General features: G+C 43.0%; 1 protein-coding gene across 2 annotated transcripts in view; it reads right to left on the bottom strand.

Annotated features, from left to right (window-relative positions):
• The window catches only part of LOC119181260 (inactive phospholipase C-like protein 1), a 142,886-nt gene that overhangs the window by 119,077 nt on the left and 7,698 nt on the right, over window positions 1-16,111 (bottom strand). Inside the window, exon 2 of one of the 2 annotated variants that reach the window (XM_075874915.1) lies at window positions 8,340-8,450. In XM_075874915.1, the coding sequence (XP_075731030.1) occupies window positions 8,340-8,357 (18 nt within the window). In that variant the 5' untranslated portion in view covers window positions 8,358-8,450. Of the gene's footprint in view, window positions 1-8,339; window positions 8,496-16,111 lie in introns of those variants that run through there. The other variant, XM_075874914.1, reaches the window with a different exon arrangement.

Here is a 16,111-nt window from a genome sequence, read left to right as displayed (position 1 = left end):
GCCGTGCGTGACTAAGCCTCGGGCGTCCTTGCGACTTCAGACTTTTATTTCCCTAAACGGCTTACCGTTATGTTCCTCCCCGAAGCTTCTCGGAGTTTCCTTTCGTTTCTGCGTTTCTTCTTGCTTTTTATATTGCGACTGTTTCGTTATTGTGCACACCGTGTAGCCGACAAATCACCGGCTAAATCCGGCATAATGGCCGCGAAGTGTCCAACGGCGAGGCACAAATTGGCCTCCATCTCCCTGTCATCACAGACGTCGCGCATGTCGTAATTTCCGCGCCAGATGCTTGAGAAGAGAATGGAAGGCAGACGTGCTTCACGCGTTCCGTCCGTCCGTCCGTTAACCCGGCGTGACAACCGCCTCATGGGAGTACATATGCAATATTAATAAAATTAAACAGGCAGCACACCAGCCACAAGTGACATTTCACGAACAGTTCATCTGCATGGGGTCTTTTTCTAAAGAAGTTTCGAAACCTCACTTGGCTCTATGCTTGGACTTGGTTCCTGCAGTGACGCTCATATTTATTTTTCGCAATTGTTGGGTCAAAGCTTGCGATGTAAGTTTTTCTTAACAGTCTAGAATTTCAATTAGCAATGTGTGGTCCCGTCATTTCCTGGCATATATAAACTGTCAATCAACTGCGGCTCATACCCGCATATCACGGCGCGTAGATTAAGGGTCTGTGCCCCACGTTTCTGGAGGAACGTGTTTTACGACGTATGCGACCTGATTTTCATGTGCACACACACGCACACTCATTATGAATAAATTTTTGGTTGCAGCATCGGCAAACGCTTCAAATAAGTTTTTTTTTCTCTTTTTTCCTCATTCTGATGCGAAGAGACGCCCACTACGTTACAAAACACAAGCATCCGCTTTGCCCTTTCGCGGGTCTCGTGCTTCCTCTTTCCTGTCAGTTTTATGCGAAAATAGAGTGTCGTATCCTGCGTCCAAGGCTGTGTGAGATACGGAGCGTCTAACTCGAGCCGTCGCCGACAGACATGAGAAGAAAAAAATTACAGCATAGCCACGGAGTGAATGATGATGAGTAGGGCGAAACATGTATGCATGTCATCCATACATTCATCCGTCCGTCCATCCATCCGTCCGTCCATCCATCCATCCATCCATCCATCCATCCATCCATCCATCCATCCATCCATCCATCCATCCATCCATCCATCCATCCATCCATCCGTCCGTCCGTCCATCCATCCATCCATCCGTCCGTCCGTCCGTCCGTCCATCAATTTATCCATCCGTCCGTCCATCTATTTATCCATCAATTTATCCATCCGTCCGTCCATCCATTCGTCCGTCCATCCATCCATCCGTCCATTTAATGAAGTACCGCCATCTCGCATATTTTCATGATATATTCATCATATAGAAGTACCGCAAATCAGCGGACATTTCAAGGACTAAACTACAGGTGACTACTTCTGCAAACACGGTACGTGCGATTCACGGAGTAAGGAGCTTCGCCTCTAAAGAAATCAAACGAAAAAAGTACCACAGAGCCACACTGGTGCTTGAAACTGATTAGAAAAAAAAAAAACACCGAGGGCGGGGAATCGCTTCAGCCTACGTCATGAAGCATGTCAGGTGATTAAACTAACAGCCAGTAATCAGGCAATGGCATTTGCGCCACAAGTGTGTAGTTTAATGCCCCCCCCCTCCCCCTGCAAATCACTTTGTCACAATTCTTTATCGTCGTCTCACATGCAGCATCAAAAGTGCACGACACCTTATAGATGTGTAGTACGAGTACCTCGCCTATCCACACAGAGACGAATAGGGCTTTCGATAAAGTTCCTCACCACCACCTTATGATCAAACTTTCTTTGCTTAACCTCGACCCATTCGTCTTGTCCTGGATTAATAACTTTCTCACTGACAGAAAACAGTTCGTCGTCATAAATACAGCCAGGTCTCAAATCTCTCCCGTCCTCTCCGGTGTTCCCCAGGGAACAGTACTTGGCCCCCTGCTTTTCCTGATTTACATCAACGACCTTCCACACTGTATTACTAACAATATAAGATTATTCGCCGATGATTGCGTTATTTACGCAACAATCTCTAGTCATGAAGATCAAATAGCTTTACAAACAGACCTAACAGCCGTTCAAAATTGGTGCCACAAGTGGCAGATGAGTTTAAACATTTCCAAATGTAGATTAGTGTCTTTTCACAGACGTACCAATCCGTTAGTGTACAACTACACCCTACATAACAGTTTTCTACAACTGACTAGCTCGTATAAATATCTTGGAATACACATCTCAAGTGACCTATCATGGACCTTCCACATCAATCACGTCATTTCAACAGCTCGTATATCTTTAGGTTATATCCAAAGAACCCTGAAGTTTGCTCCCAGCCACTTAAAAAAATTAGCTTTCACCACAATAATACGCCCCAAACTGGAATACGCCGCAGCAATTTGGGACCCACACCAGCATTACCTCATCCAAAACCTATAAGCCATCCAAAACCGCGCTGCCAGATTCGCCTTTTCCGATTACTCATCGTTCACCAGTGTAACAGACTTAAAGAAACGTGCCGCATTCATTCCCCTTAGTCAACGCCGAAAAACTGCGCGGCTCGCATTATTCCACAAATTCTATCACGCATCCCCATCCAGCATTTACGTCACCCAACGCCCCCATTTCTCTGATCGTTGTTGCAACACTATGCAAGTACATTACCCTCGTCCCAAAACTACCACATTTGCAGAATCTTTCTTCATTCGCACAGATAAAGAATGGAACGCCCTACCGGATACCATTGTTAGCATTCAGGATGCAGAAGCCTTTAAAAATTCCCTGACAACCATCACTGAACTGTAATAAATTCGCAGGTAACTTTCTAACGTGCCAAATTTTTTTTTCGTGTGACCTGCCATGCTATTTCTTGTATAATGGTTTCCAGTGTCATCTTCCTAGTATGGCATGTATGTATATTTTGTGTACTAGGCAATGTTTCGAAACCTTTTAAATGGTACCTTTTTGTCACTGAAAAATGTTTTCATCCAGAGTCCACAAACAATTGTACCTGTTACCGCCCCCCCCCCCCCCCTCTTCTTGTATGCCCACCCCTCATGTAATGTCCCTTCTATTAGGGACCCTTGAGGAAAATAAATAAATAAATAAATAAATAAATAAATAAATAAATAAATAATGGATTAGTAAGTGCTAACACTTCACAAAATAAGTACGATTTGCGGCGTAGTCGACACTTTGCGGAAAGCCAAAATTTTCAACACAGTTTGGACCTACCCCAACACAAAGCTGGATTCAGAATTTACATTAGACAGCATTGTAATTGTCGGTGTGTGTTTTTTTACTGTGCGGCATTTGTTAAACTATTTAATCCACTAACAGGTACGGATTAATTTCCTCCCGCTCTACGAAATTCCCCTTAGGCTGCAGCATCGTAATTATCGGTGTGTGTGTGTGTGTGTGTGTGTGCGTGTGTGTGTGTGTGTGTGTGTGTGTGTGTGTGTGTGTGTGTGTGTGTGTGTGTGTGTGTGTGTGTGTGTGTGTGTGTGTGTGTGTGTGTGTGTGTGTGTGTGTGTGTGTGTGTGTGTGTGTGTGTGTGTGTGTGTGTGTGTGTGTGTGTGTGTGTGTGTGTGTGTGTGTGTGTGTGTTTCATTCAGACACGACAAGACGCGCCCGACGTCCCACTCATAGAAGGATGAAACACGAGCCTCTCCTTGGCCTTTCACGAGTCTCTCCTTGCTTCCGGCTCCCCTGTCACATTTATGCGAAAATAGAGTGCTCCTGTTTCCAGCGTCCTCAAGGCCGCGCGAGACGCTGACACAGCGCCCCTGAAGCCGCTAACGTCATTCAAGCTGCTCTTGTATAAAACCGCCCCTCCTCCGAAAACAAGGACCGGTTCATTTGTTTTCTCCCCGTCATCATCAACTGTTTTGCATGATGCGCAGTGAAGCGCGCTTTTCGTGGTGAAAACAAAGACTTTCATTACAAAATTGCTAGGCGCAGGGAGCGCTTGAAGTCGGAAGAGGTCGAGCTATAGCGCCACTTTTTGTACGCTCTGCGTTTCTTTTTTGGCACGCTGTCAAACGCTTCCGCAAACACGTTGTGTAATTCAACAAACCAGAATCATTTACCGTCGGCCGTATCTTCGCGAGTGCCTTTGTCAGCCCGTAGTGTAACGCAGAATTAGGCTAAAAGGGGATACCAGTTCTGCAGTGTTCCATAGAGAAGAAAAGACGTCAACTACGCACAATAAAATTCGCTTGGCCGAAAAAAAATCAGAGTGAGACACCATACAATAGTTCGAGCGTGCAGAGACCTTAAAGTGGGCGAAAATTATTTCATTGGCAGTGAATGTTTTATAGGAAAAGTGGAGGGCAAAGAAGTGTTAGCGGAGGCTACCGCTGACTTCCTACACTCGGCAACAACGTGCTTCCTATACCATGCTTCCTATACTCAGCGACAACGTTTCTTCACAGCACTGTGCAAGCTGCAGAACCGAGACGTACATGCCGCGCCAAAGAATGACACTTTAGTTCCCTGATAATTTTCTCAGTGGCGTTGCTGGAATAGATGCCGCTTTATTGATTACGAGACTGAAACAATTGTGGACAGTTGTAGGTAAAATATTGTTATTGTCCACATCCAGTTATTGTGACGCATGCGGTACTGTTGTCACTGCAGACTATCAACATTTTAAGGTAATATACTGGTTGCCACACATCCGATCGATACGGGAAACTCAAAACCAAACTTGGTAACTAGAGAGAGAGAGAGAGAGAAATGAATGCAAGTTGTTCAGGGGATCTTCGGTTGGTTACGTTTCGCTTTGCTAGAAGAACGTGGGAATAGTATATATTGATCAAATAAAAGAAAGGTAAGTAAAGTAACAAACCTAATATGAACATACAACACACACGCACACAAGCGTCCGTAGAAATCACATTTGATGCCATGTCACGCGCAAATGGAGAAAAAGGTATAAGCGGTAAACTTTAGAAAAAAAGAAGACTAACCACTTCCCCTCGCAATTTTTAAAAAGAAAGAGGAAACAGCTCGAAACAAACAATACGAACGAGGGGGAGGGGCACTACGAACAGAAGTATAGAAGTTGATTGGAAGTAATAATTCCACTGATGAGATGACGCAAAATAAAGACGCCAGTCCGGCTGTGTCTGCAGTTAAATGACAGAAGTGCGGCATCACTACATAAACACGTTAGTGGGCGAGGCTCGAGAAATACGGTGGCATATTTAATTTTGTGTCCAGAAGCGCAGGTGTCGCAGAACGGATATACTCGGGGACAACTCTCTGTGGAAACGAAGGGAAGGCTACGGAGCCAAAGTGGGGATGTGCCCCGGCTGTAGAATATAGTGCCTCGAATGCAAGCGTGTTTTCCGCAAGATAATAAGAAAGAACAACATTATTTTCTTCTGGATGCTGTTTATAAAAAAAAAATGACGCCATATCCACGAAGTGAATGATGATGAGTGGGCGAAGCTCCGGAGGTAAACCTGGTAAACCATGAATCCTCCGTACATTTCGCCCACTCGATTTTATTGCAACGCTCCCCCTAGCGTACGTCGCCCCACTATATCGAACGATGACACGCGCCATATGTGGCATCATTCCTATTTTATAACACCTCGCATCTTTCATAATCAACTACACGTACCGCCGTCTAGTTTATAACATCTTGCATCTTTTGGACGGACGGACAGACGGACGGACGGACGGACGGATGAATGGACGGACGGACGGATGGACGGATGGATGGATGGACGGATGTACGGATGGATGGATGGATGGATGGATGGATGGATGGATGGATGGATGGATGGATGGATGGATGGATGGATGGATGGACGGACGGACGGATGGACGGATGGATATGGCTGTACCCTTTAGATCAGGCGGTGGCTAGCGTAATACTTAGAACTGAACAAGAGGTGGCTACATACAGGGGACGCACAGCCCACGCCTTAAGGAGCTTCGCTCCTAAAAAAAAAACGCTGCACTCGATGAGGAGATACCCTATTTTTTGTTGCTTTCTGAAGAGTCATTTCGCGTTTTTGCGAGTCTGAAAACGTCGCACGTTTTACCTGCACCTCACGGTCAAAATGGCGTATTCATCTCTCGTTGAGCGCACGTAGCGCTCCAGCTATTACGACGGCTGGCCGAAGGAGCTTGTGTCGAATTTCTCTCCCAAATGGCTGTGTACGCAGGCGTATAAAATTGTGTGCAGTGGGATTGCATGAACGCGGCCGTCATTCGAAACGCGAGCCGAACCAGAGTATACTTCGCGGAGGAGTACAGGAGCAGTATAGCCCGCGGCCCACGTAGCCTTCCCTTAAGTGTCACAGAAAGTTGTCCCCAAGTATAGTAAGCAGTTCTTGATGTTTTCATGCCCAATTTACATCAATCGAGCGGACGTTTGGGCACGATATCGACAGAAAAGGTTGCTACACTTGCTCTCGGTGGCCGCAATCCACAAAGCCAAACTCCGCAACAGCGAGCTGCTTTCGTTTCTGAAAAGCAATGCACACAGAACACGGTCCCGCACAACGATTGGGGCGGCCGCGATTGGCGCCTCAGAGCTCTCAGGCGAACGCTGACTATTAAAAGCGTACAGTGGGCTTAAAGCGGCGCTACGTCACACACGTAGGCTTTTTATGAGCGATAAGTCATACTGGCGCGGTTTTCGCTAGTCGCCACATTCCCATCGTCCTTTGCCAACGGCTACCATCGCGCGGAAGTCATAATAATTATTCTGCCAATTCAATGATTTTGCAGCAGCGCGAGTATACAAGATAACCGCGGGCGTTTTTTTTCTTTGTTTTTTTTTTTGCATTCGCCCCGGCAGACGCGTTTTTTTTTTTTTCGTCCTGGCTGACGTGGTTTTTTTCTTTTCGCTCGCCCCTGCTGACGCGGTTTTTCTTGCTACGCAGCAATGGCGCAAATCTGACAAAAAATAATAACCCTTTGGAGCAGTATGGCACAGTAAGTCCCCCTTCGTGCAGATTGGCGCAGGTGTCGCAGCACTGATTATATATATATATATATATATATATATATATATATATATATATATATATATATATATATATATATATATATATATATATATATATATACATATGCGCTCATTATCTTAATCTCACGAAGGCAGGAGCAACGGCACATTATCGCGAGAGTTATTGGAGGCGTTTCACATTATAGGAAGAAGAGATGCGCGAATCACATGAGTGATGTCTTTCTATTTCCCAAAATGAGGTGCAGCTCTTTGGAACATGCAAGTGTGACCACTGTTTTTCGATATTGATGCACGTACACGCAGATAGTTGTAATCTGCTGGCTGGTCCTATAAAGAGCTGAAGTTTAGCGCCTGTCTTTTCTGCTCCCTTCTACTTGTTTTCTCGCGCCTTTCTTTTCCAAACGTGTGCTACTATGTACCTTTTTTTTTTTGAGAAATGTCGCCGAATGTACCATATCATTTTCTTTTTTTAAATCTTACCTCACAGTCGCTGTGCGCACGCATATGCCAAGATTCTTTGCGTATCTGTAGAGCACCACAGCTCGGATTACAGACTGTTGTGAACGGAGCGCGCCTCTAAAAACCAGATCACCCGCATTACCCGCCACGCTCGCAAAGCATGCATAAGCTCAGATTTCATGGCCGAAGCAACACACTTCTATCGACGACAGCATAATCCCCTGAATGGACAACTGGTGGTGCCCTACATAAAAAGAATTCAAGGCTAGACAAAACTATAGCGCCACGGTATCACGAAAGGCACACGCATCAACAAGCCTCACTTTTCCTTGTAAATATACACGAAGCCGACTGAAAACTTGTTTTGGATCTGCTGCTGCTTTCACGAATACAAGTCCCCTTCATGTGGTTTTTTATGAAAATCTACACTCAGAAGTTACGGAATATATGCTACGCAACGGCGGTGTGTGTGTGCTTGTGTTTCTCTTCTTACCGATATGTTACTTAGCGATGGCGCTTAGCAGAAGTTTTATATTACACCAAGTATGCCAATACCCAAATAATCCTTGCAAATACCACGTCAGCACAAACACGTGAGTCACGTAAATGAACAAGTTATTATTTTCAATTTTTTTAACACGCTGCAGTGACATTTATGAATGGAGACCAAACGTTGAAGATCCATTGCTTCCTTGTTCTAGCCGATGTCTGTTTTTGAACGCCCTTAAGTCTCAAATAGCAGCAAATTAGGCTGCGAAGTTCTGCAATTTGAAATTATATATACCAAGCAGATTTTTTTTTTGTCGAACACTTCATCCTGAAGAAAAGGATAGTGTACTCACCACCGTATTGGAGCCCATGAAGAGCGACGCAGCAGCCCTTCCGGTGCGGCTGTCCAAGACATCCACCACCAGCGGAGATAAGATGCTCGCTCCAGTTTCCAGGGCTCTAAACTGCGTGGTCGACTGCGCCGTCCCGTTAGAGCCGCTTGCAACAAGTGCTCCCGTTAAAGGAACTAAATGAAGTACGGCTGGCGCAAACAGCCTAACGAACAATGGTTACACGAGAAATTAGTTATGCTGCATTAGAGGGGTACTGACACGAAAGCTTGCAGTTGTTTATTCTGCATCAATTGAAAGGCCAAGCCTCAAAGAGCATAAAGACTTACTGCTAAGCTGTGAGTGCACACTTAAAAATTACGTTTTAGAAACGCGTAAGGCGCTAAGCAAACGCCGATAAGATACTTTATTACGATATTGAGGTCAGTTTTCTGGAGACGCATAGGCTTCGACACAGCCTTTACAAGGGGTGGAATATACGAATTCTTGTGATTTCACGCAGCAGTCTGCCTAGTTGTGATGACGTTAGGTATACCGGAACTTCCAAAATAGCAGCTTGTGCGTAACAATAACTTTCGAAATAGCCGCTTGTGCGTCACCAACGAACCCACGGGCCCTAGCCACGGTACGGAGCAGCCCTGCAGATATCATATCTTGCACGACGACGTGACGAGAAAATCGCACCATGTGGTGGCGTCAGCGTACCGCATATAGGAACAGAAACTAGCTTTTAAAAACATACCGTAGTAATTATTAAGGATGCACTCACAGGTCGGCAGCACATCCCCATGGTTCTCGCGTGATAAAGGCCAATTGAACATTTATGTTTCCGTATCTCTTTAAAAATCTCTACATCTTTGCCTTTAAAATTAACGAGTTAATGTTTGCGTTGCGAGAGCTACTGCTGGTAGAAATTCGGTTACGCAGGCCAGAAATTCTCGTCGGGTATGTTGCACACGTTTTCCTCCAGCATCATGACAATTGATGTCTCGTGTATTGTCAATACTCCAAGAAAATATTATTTTTTTATTTTTCTAATTTATTTAAATAACGAGAAGTCGAATAGATGAAAAATGTGGTATATACGTGAACATAACATAGCTACAAGGACGGTCAGTCAGCTAACACACGCAGTAGAAAATCCGTAAATGATCGAACACGAACATGATCATTGCAAATATTAAAGAGCGAAGCTTTCGAAGCTCGAGGTAAAAGCATGGCGCGCTCACCATCCACGCTAATCAGCCAGGAAGTACAGACCCGCCACTTTCATTTTAGATCGAAAGCTGTTATGACTCGGGTCTCGCGCAGCGCTGTAGTTGTTCGCCGCCGCCGGTGTCCGCAACCACATCGCGCGAAATTTAGAAAAAGAAACCTAGTACCAATGACACAGTGTGGCTTGAACCCAGGTCCACTGGGCGCCAGTCCAGTATTCTAACACCGAATCACACCAGTGCTTAGGACTTTTTGGCAAACTTGCCCAAGTGCAGGCTTGATGTCGGGAAAGCAATCGCGTTGAATACGACTTATAAAGCGTTTTAAAACAACTTATTTACTAGCGAAAGCAGCATTAGACGGACCAGTTATCAGTATTATCTCTACAACAACTTTTATAATAGCAGCTAGGTTTCAGAAACAAATGATGATGCAAGAATTCTCTACAATACTTTAAAGAAATTCCCCGGATTTCAACCATCTAATGACACCCTGAAAAACTTCCTTATATGTCATAACATATGTCCGGAAGGTTTTTTCCCTATATGTTAACAGTCGTACTCCTCCAATGAATTTTTATTCGGAGCAGGCTTTACTCTCTCCCCGCTTTGTTTTGTGGAAAGAGGAAACTGTAGAAAACTTCTTGATCTCTTGACAAAAGTTTTTATCAGTAAGGAAGATATATATAGAAACGCCGTGACGAATCCTCGGATTAGATTTGACATTAAATTTACTATACCTAGGTACACATACCCTTGGGCCCACCAACGGGAAAGTATGCGATGCCGTGCAAGATTTCATTAAACAGTCGAAGAGATGTACTCAATAAGCTCAATACAAAAGGTTATCAGTGAACCAACGTAGGCTATAGGAAAATTCTCTTTAATATAAATCCCTTATTGCTATTTCAGTAGGAACTAATTTATCCCACTTTTCCCCGCACGAATCATTTGCAAAAAAAAACGAATATTTGTGTTGTACTGAACAAAAATTTAATTATTCTTTTGGCTAGGATTTAAATATATAGATTTTGTTTTGCTAAACTAACCGATTCTTGGCCAATACACCAGGGTGGGTTGGTTGAAACTACTCAATTCTTGGCTAATGCACCAGGGTGGGTGTGAGCCAATAGTTTAGTTTAGTTTCAGTTTATTCATTCATTCAAAATACAAAATTCGTAGAATGTAGTATGCAGACGAGAATCCCAAAGTCAAGCGACTGCAGTGGGACCCTCGGTTGACAATAACAATAAAATTATTAATTATAACAGCACGTAAAATACGCAACACATGTGAATAGTAAACAGTGAACTTACATAAAATAACATCAAGTAAACAAAAAAGGCAGTCAGAATGTGACACAAGAACAATAGTAATAAGTTATACAAGTAAAACATAATCACGCCATAAAGCAATAACTTACCAATTTCATGCCCGGATACATAAGAATCGTTAAGTTATCATCGTTGTCAACCTAGTTACGCAAGATGAAGGTTTTAAGTTCAAGTTTGAATGCATGAAAGATGATTAATGTTTTAGTGTGTAGGGCAGGTTATTCCACAATTTAATGACCGCGAAGTCGGACGTCATTTTGCCATAATTGGTGTTACATTTAGGTAAAAGGAAGTTGTGACTGTGGGCGAATCTAGTGCTATTGGTGTTAGTGAGTAAACTAGCATCGATTAAATCAAACACAAGCTGTTTGTTAAGTTGTTTATATAACAATATGATTAAGTGAAAATTAAATAAGCCAGACACAGTAAGAATACAGTTAGCCTGAAGGAGTGGGGTAGCATTAGAATAAAATGAACTGTTGGTAATAGTGCGACTGGCCTGATTCTGAATGTGCTGTACAGACGAAATATGAGTGTTATATGTATTTCCCCAGGATGTAATGCCATAGGTCATGTGACTATGTATGAAGGCAAAGTATAAAGACAATAAGGCTTAAAGTGAAAAAAAAAGGACGAGATTTGATTAGTGATCTTATACCAAACGCTGTTTTTGTTTGAAGTAAAGAATATGATTGGTGAACTTTAAATGAGGGTCTAATTTTACGCCCAGAAAACACACACAGTTAGACGCAGGAATGAAATGATTGTCAATGAACACTTGTGGAATGAAGGGTAGCATTTTTTGTGATGTTTTAAAAACCATGAACTGAGTTTTGAGCGGGTTTAAAATTAAGTTGTTTAAGCGACACCATTCAACAACATTAGTCAGTTCTTTGTTCAACAAATTGATCAGATAAGGTAATGATTTATGCGAGATGGAAATGGTCGTATCATCAGAATAAAGAATATTTTTAGAATCTTCAAGGCAGTCAGGCAAATCATTAATATGGATACAAAACAGTAAGGGTCCAAGAATAGAACCCTGTGGGACCCCTTGATTAATTATTTTAACATTAGAATTAACACCCCCAATGCAGACTGATTGTTCACGATCAAGAAGGTAGTTTTTTATGAAGGTCAAGGATGGGCCAGTGATACCCAAGGACTCTAATTTGCTAAATAAAATATTATGACTAATGGTATCAAAGGCTTTCGTGAAATCAAGAAGCACAGACCATGTGAAATTACCGTTGTCGATGGACGTTTTCAAGAAATTGGTTAATGATAGCAATGCTAAATTCGTAGAACTACCATGCAGCCCGGAAACCGAATTGACAAGGCTTTAGCAGCTTAAATTTATTGAGGTACTTGTTAATATGTTTCAGAAATAATTTTTCAATAAGTTTGCTGATGGAAGACAAAATAGAAATAGGGCGGTATTTACGGACATCTGTCGTATCACCTTTTTTGTGTACTGGGATTAACTTGGCTTTTTTCAGTGAGCTCGGAAATATACCATGTTTAAAAATGACATTAATTATATTGCTTAAGACTTCTGAGATGTCTGGAGCAGCAAGTTTTAAATGAAACGCCGATACATTGTCTAGTCCAGCGCTACAGTTTTTTAGACTCAGGATTAGGCGGAAATGTTGTAGGCCCGTGTGCTCAGATTTGGGTGCACGTTAAAGAACCCCAGGTGGTCTAAATTTCCGGAGCCCTCCACTACGGCGTCTCTCATAATCATAGAGTGGTTTTGGGACGTTAAACCCCACATATCAATCAATCAATTAGACTCAGGATAGTAGAATAGACTTCGTCAATGGTAACAAGAAATAGAAAGAATGAATGGATACAGCGGGTAAGGGTGTACGAGGATACTTTGGGCCTATCATTGTATATTTCATAAAAGTAGTCACTAAAAGACTCGGCTATGTCAGAGGACTCAGTACAGATTTGCTGTTTATACCTAATTTTATCAATTACATTACCAACCTGAGGTCTGTTTAAAAAGTCATTGAAAAGTTTCCATTTTTTTCTTTGGGTCATTTCTTGCTTTACAGAATTCTTTTTCATAATAAAGTCGTTTTGGTTGTTTCAGCAGTTTATTCAACATCTTACAATATTTTTTATACCTAAGTCTCAAATTCACATTACATGGCTGTTTTTTTTTTTGCTGTAGAGATTATCTTTTTTCCGCATACTAGTTAACAATCCTTTAGTTAACCAGGGATTACGTTGAAACCAATATATTTTCTTGCATTTAACAGTTTTAGTGTTTGCATGCACAGCTTTAAGAAATAGGGAGCAGAAGTTGCCTAGTGCTTCTTCAGGATTTTCTAAGGTGCTAATGGAAGACCACTCAGAGCCTTGAATTGCCTTGATAAAGTTTTTCTGATCGAAGGTTGACGTGAAATGGCACGTGTTAAGCCGAGGTAGATTTACGGCGAAAGTTACAAAGACAGTTGAGGATCTATAGATGCATAGTTGCGAGATATTAATACGGCGACTGGCAACTGCCCGATTACGACGCTTATCAAGACCCTACTAGCTTTCCCGCAAATCTTGATTTGCTGTTTACGCTGCATGGATATACCATTGTCCTCTCATCTGTCAACGGCCAAACGAATGGCCATACGTATACTGTTACGAGTCGGCGAAGGACACTTGCCGCTTATTTGTCTGTGTCGCCGACCGTGAGAGTCACTGGATACGGCGAGCTACAGTCACCAAGAGCACGCTATCATGGAACACAGTAGCGGCAGATCGAGGGGGCTTCGTTCGTTTCCTTCTTCCATGCATTCACTCTTTCATTCCCTCCCTCCATTTATGCATGCTATGCGTTTGTCCCAGAGTTGTCAGGGGCAACCGAGCTAACAAGCAGACTATCAACACACAAAAAGCCTCCCCCCCCCCCCCCAAAAAAAAAAGAAAGCATCGCGACTTTCTGGAAGAAGCCCGAAAGGCAATATAGAAAATTTTCTCATTCTTGAACATATGTTTAATTACTACAAAAAAAATGACACTCAAATACGAAGGGGCTTTGAAAAAATACTGTTAAATTTTTTCGCACAGCGAAAATAGCCGTAACTGTGAATAAAATCACATTTTTTTTATAACATTGCCTCCAAGGTCCTTTCACATGAAAGCACGTTTGCCAGTGCACGATTAAAGTAACAAGTTGATTCCCTCGACGTATTTATGACTTTAACACTCAACTACCCAGTCATAGACTAACGCACTATTAGTGCACAACAAACATGCCATTAGTGAACGTAATGACCATCAAAGTAACCATATTTGCTAGAAAAATGCAGATAAGCCCAAAAACTGCGACAAGCAACAGGAAATTTCTACAAGCGACTCGACTAAAAAATAATACGCTTATTAGAAGCGGAACTGACAACTCTCGTTCGCCTCTTCAAGGGATCCCTCCTTCAAACGTTCCGCCCCCTCCCCTCCTATACCGAGTGATACGTTCGGGTTTGTCCAGAACGATTCCGTATAGGTATTGGTTCTCCTCGTAGTTGAAGCACCGCGATCTAAGAAAGACGACACGCATCGCCGAGGGGCCTCGCGACGTTGTAATTCATCGGCCCTAGTGCTGTTTCTCGTCGATCGCGAAGCTGAGCACCACCGTTACGAGCATCGCGTTTATGACGGTGTTTGCCTCGTTTTTTCTTGCAAGAGAAACTGCACCCGGAAGCCTCTCGGGAGGATCGGTTTTCTTCTTCTCCGTTCAATATTTATTGTCATACACGAGGCGCAGGAAAAAAAAAAGACTCCTCTCATGCTGGTGTGAGACGACCTTCCTAAATGAGCACGTTACCCATGTTGTGTGTTGTGTTTGAAAATGAGTACATATATTCTTTGTACAACCTTACTCACATTTCGGCGTTATCTTATCTTTCTTTTACGCACATTAGGGCCTATTCAGCGCTATGTACAAAAGTTTGTGGATTGTTTGTACAAGACCTATTGCTATTTTGGTATAGCATGTCCTGTTATGTATGTAATATGAGTGCCCTCCTTGAAAGAATCAAATTGCGGCCTACAATACATTATAAATACAAATGAATAAAAAAAGTTAATCAACAGTAGGACAAAGAGTGAAGGCAATTTACTGCAGGACGCACTTTTAACCGCGGGGATATCTGAGATTGGCAAACATCCGGTTCCCATATACAAGAAACTATCATCATCATCACGAACTCAGCGCTCTCTCCCCGTCCTCTTCGTGTTTTGCTTCACTCCCCGAACACGGGCGCCCGATTGGCGCTACGCCACTGCGCCGATGTCCGGCGTGGGATACACTAAAGGCTTTTACTCTGTCCGGCACACCCTTAAACACAAAATGCTTTGCGTGTGCCGGAATACCCAGTGTGAACTGCGCACGCACCCAGCCGGAAAACATAGACACGCCATCGAAAGCGGGAGACCTAGAATCTATCAAGTGGCCGTCGGGTGCACTGTGGAGCTCGCTAGTTCAAAACAGAACCTTTATTTGCTTTATATTCATGTAATGAAGCTTCGCCAGTAGTGTGATTGTGTCGTTTCAGCACCATCTTAGAGAAAAAGATACTCAGATAGCTCATGCAGTAGGCTTACACTCCAGGAATCTCGGATGATCTAGAGTACGTGTTTGTTAGTTATTTCTATCCTTCGTAGATGACAGCACTTGACGTGTTGGCAGCAACAGCACACCCTATTTGGCATTACGCTAAGCCCTTGCGTTACTGGAACACCAGAGAGACTAAAAAAAAATTATAAGACGGATGCGCGAGAGATGACTACAGAGAAAGAGGTGCATAAGTGTAGGGAGATAAAGATCAGAAAACAATAATATCTAGGGTTTAACATCCCGAAACGACGACATCATTATGAGGCAGGCCATAAAAGAGGGTTCCGGAAATTTCGATCAGCGGGTATTCTTAACCGCGCACCGACATCGCACGGTTCACAGGCTTCTGCGTTAGAAAGGTAAGGAAAAAAGATAAAGGGGGGAAATATGCAGAGACGTGAAAACAAAAAAACAGCTGGATGAAATATAAAACAGACACATAAAATAGACACAATAAGAGAGAGCAAGACAAAAGGAGGAGGAAAGAGTGAATGAGAAAAAACAGGGAAAGAAAGAGAATAAAACGAAGGAAAAGGCGAGATAGACAAAGAAAAAGAGCGAGAAAGAAAGAAATGTTCATAAACGCAGACAAAAAAAAAACGAGATAGA

Source organism: Rhipicephalus microplus, chromosome 10 (genome assembly GCF_043290135.1).
Source record: "Rhipicephalus microplus isolate Deutch F79 chromosome 10, USDA_Rmic, whole genome shotgun sequence".
Classification (NCBI taxonomy): Eukaryota; Metazoa; Arthropoda; class Arachnida; order Ixodida; family Ixodidae; genus Rhipicephalus; species Rhipicephalus microplus.
This window is presented reverse-complemented; position numbering and strand designations above follow the sequence as displayed.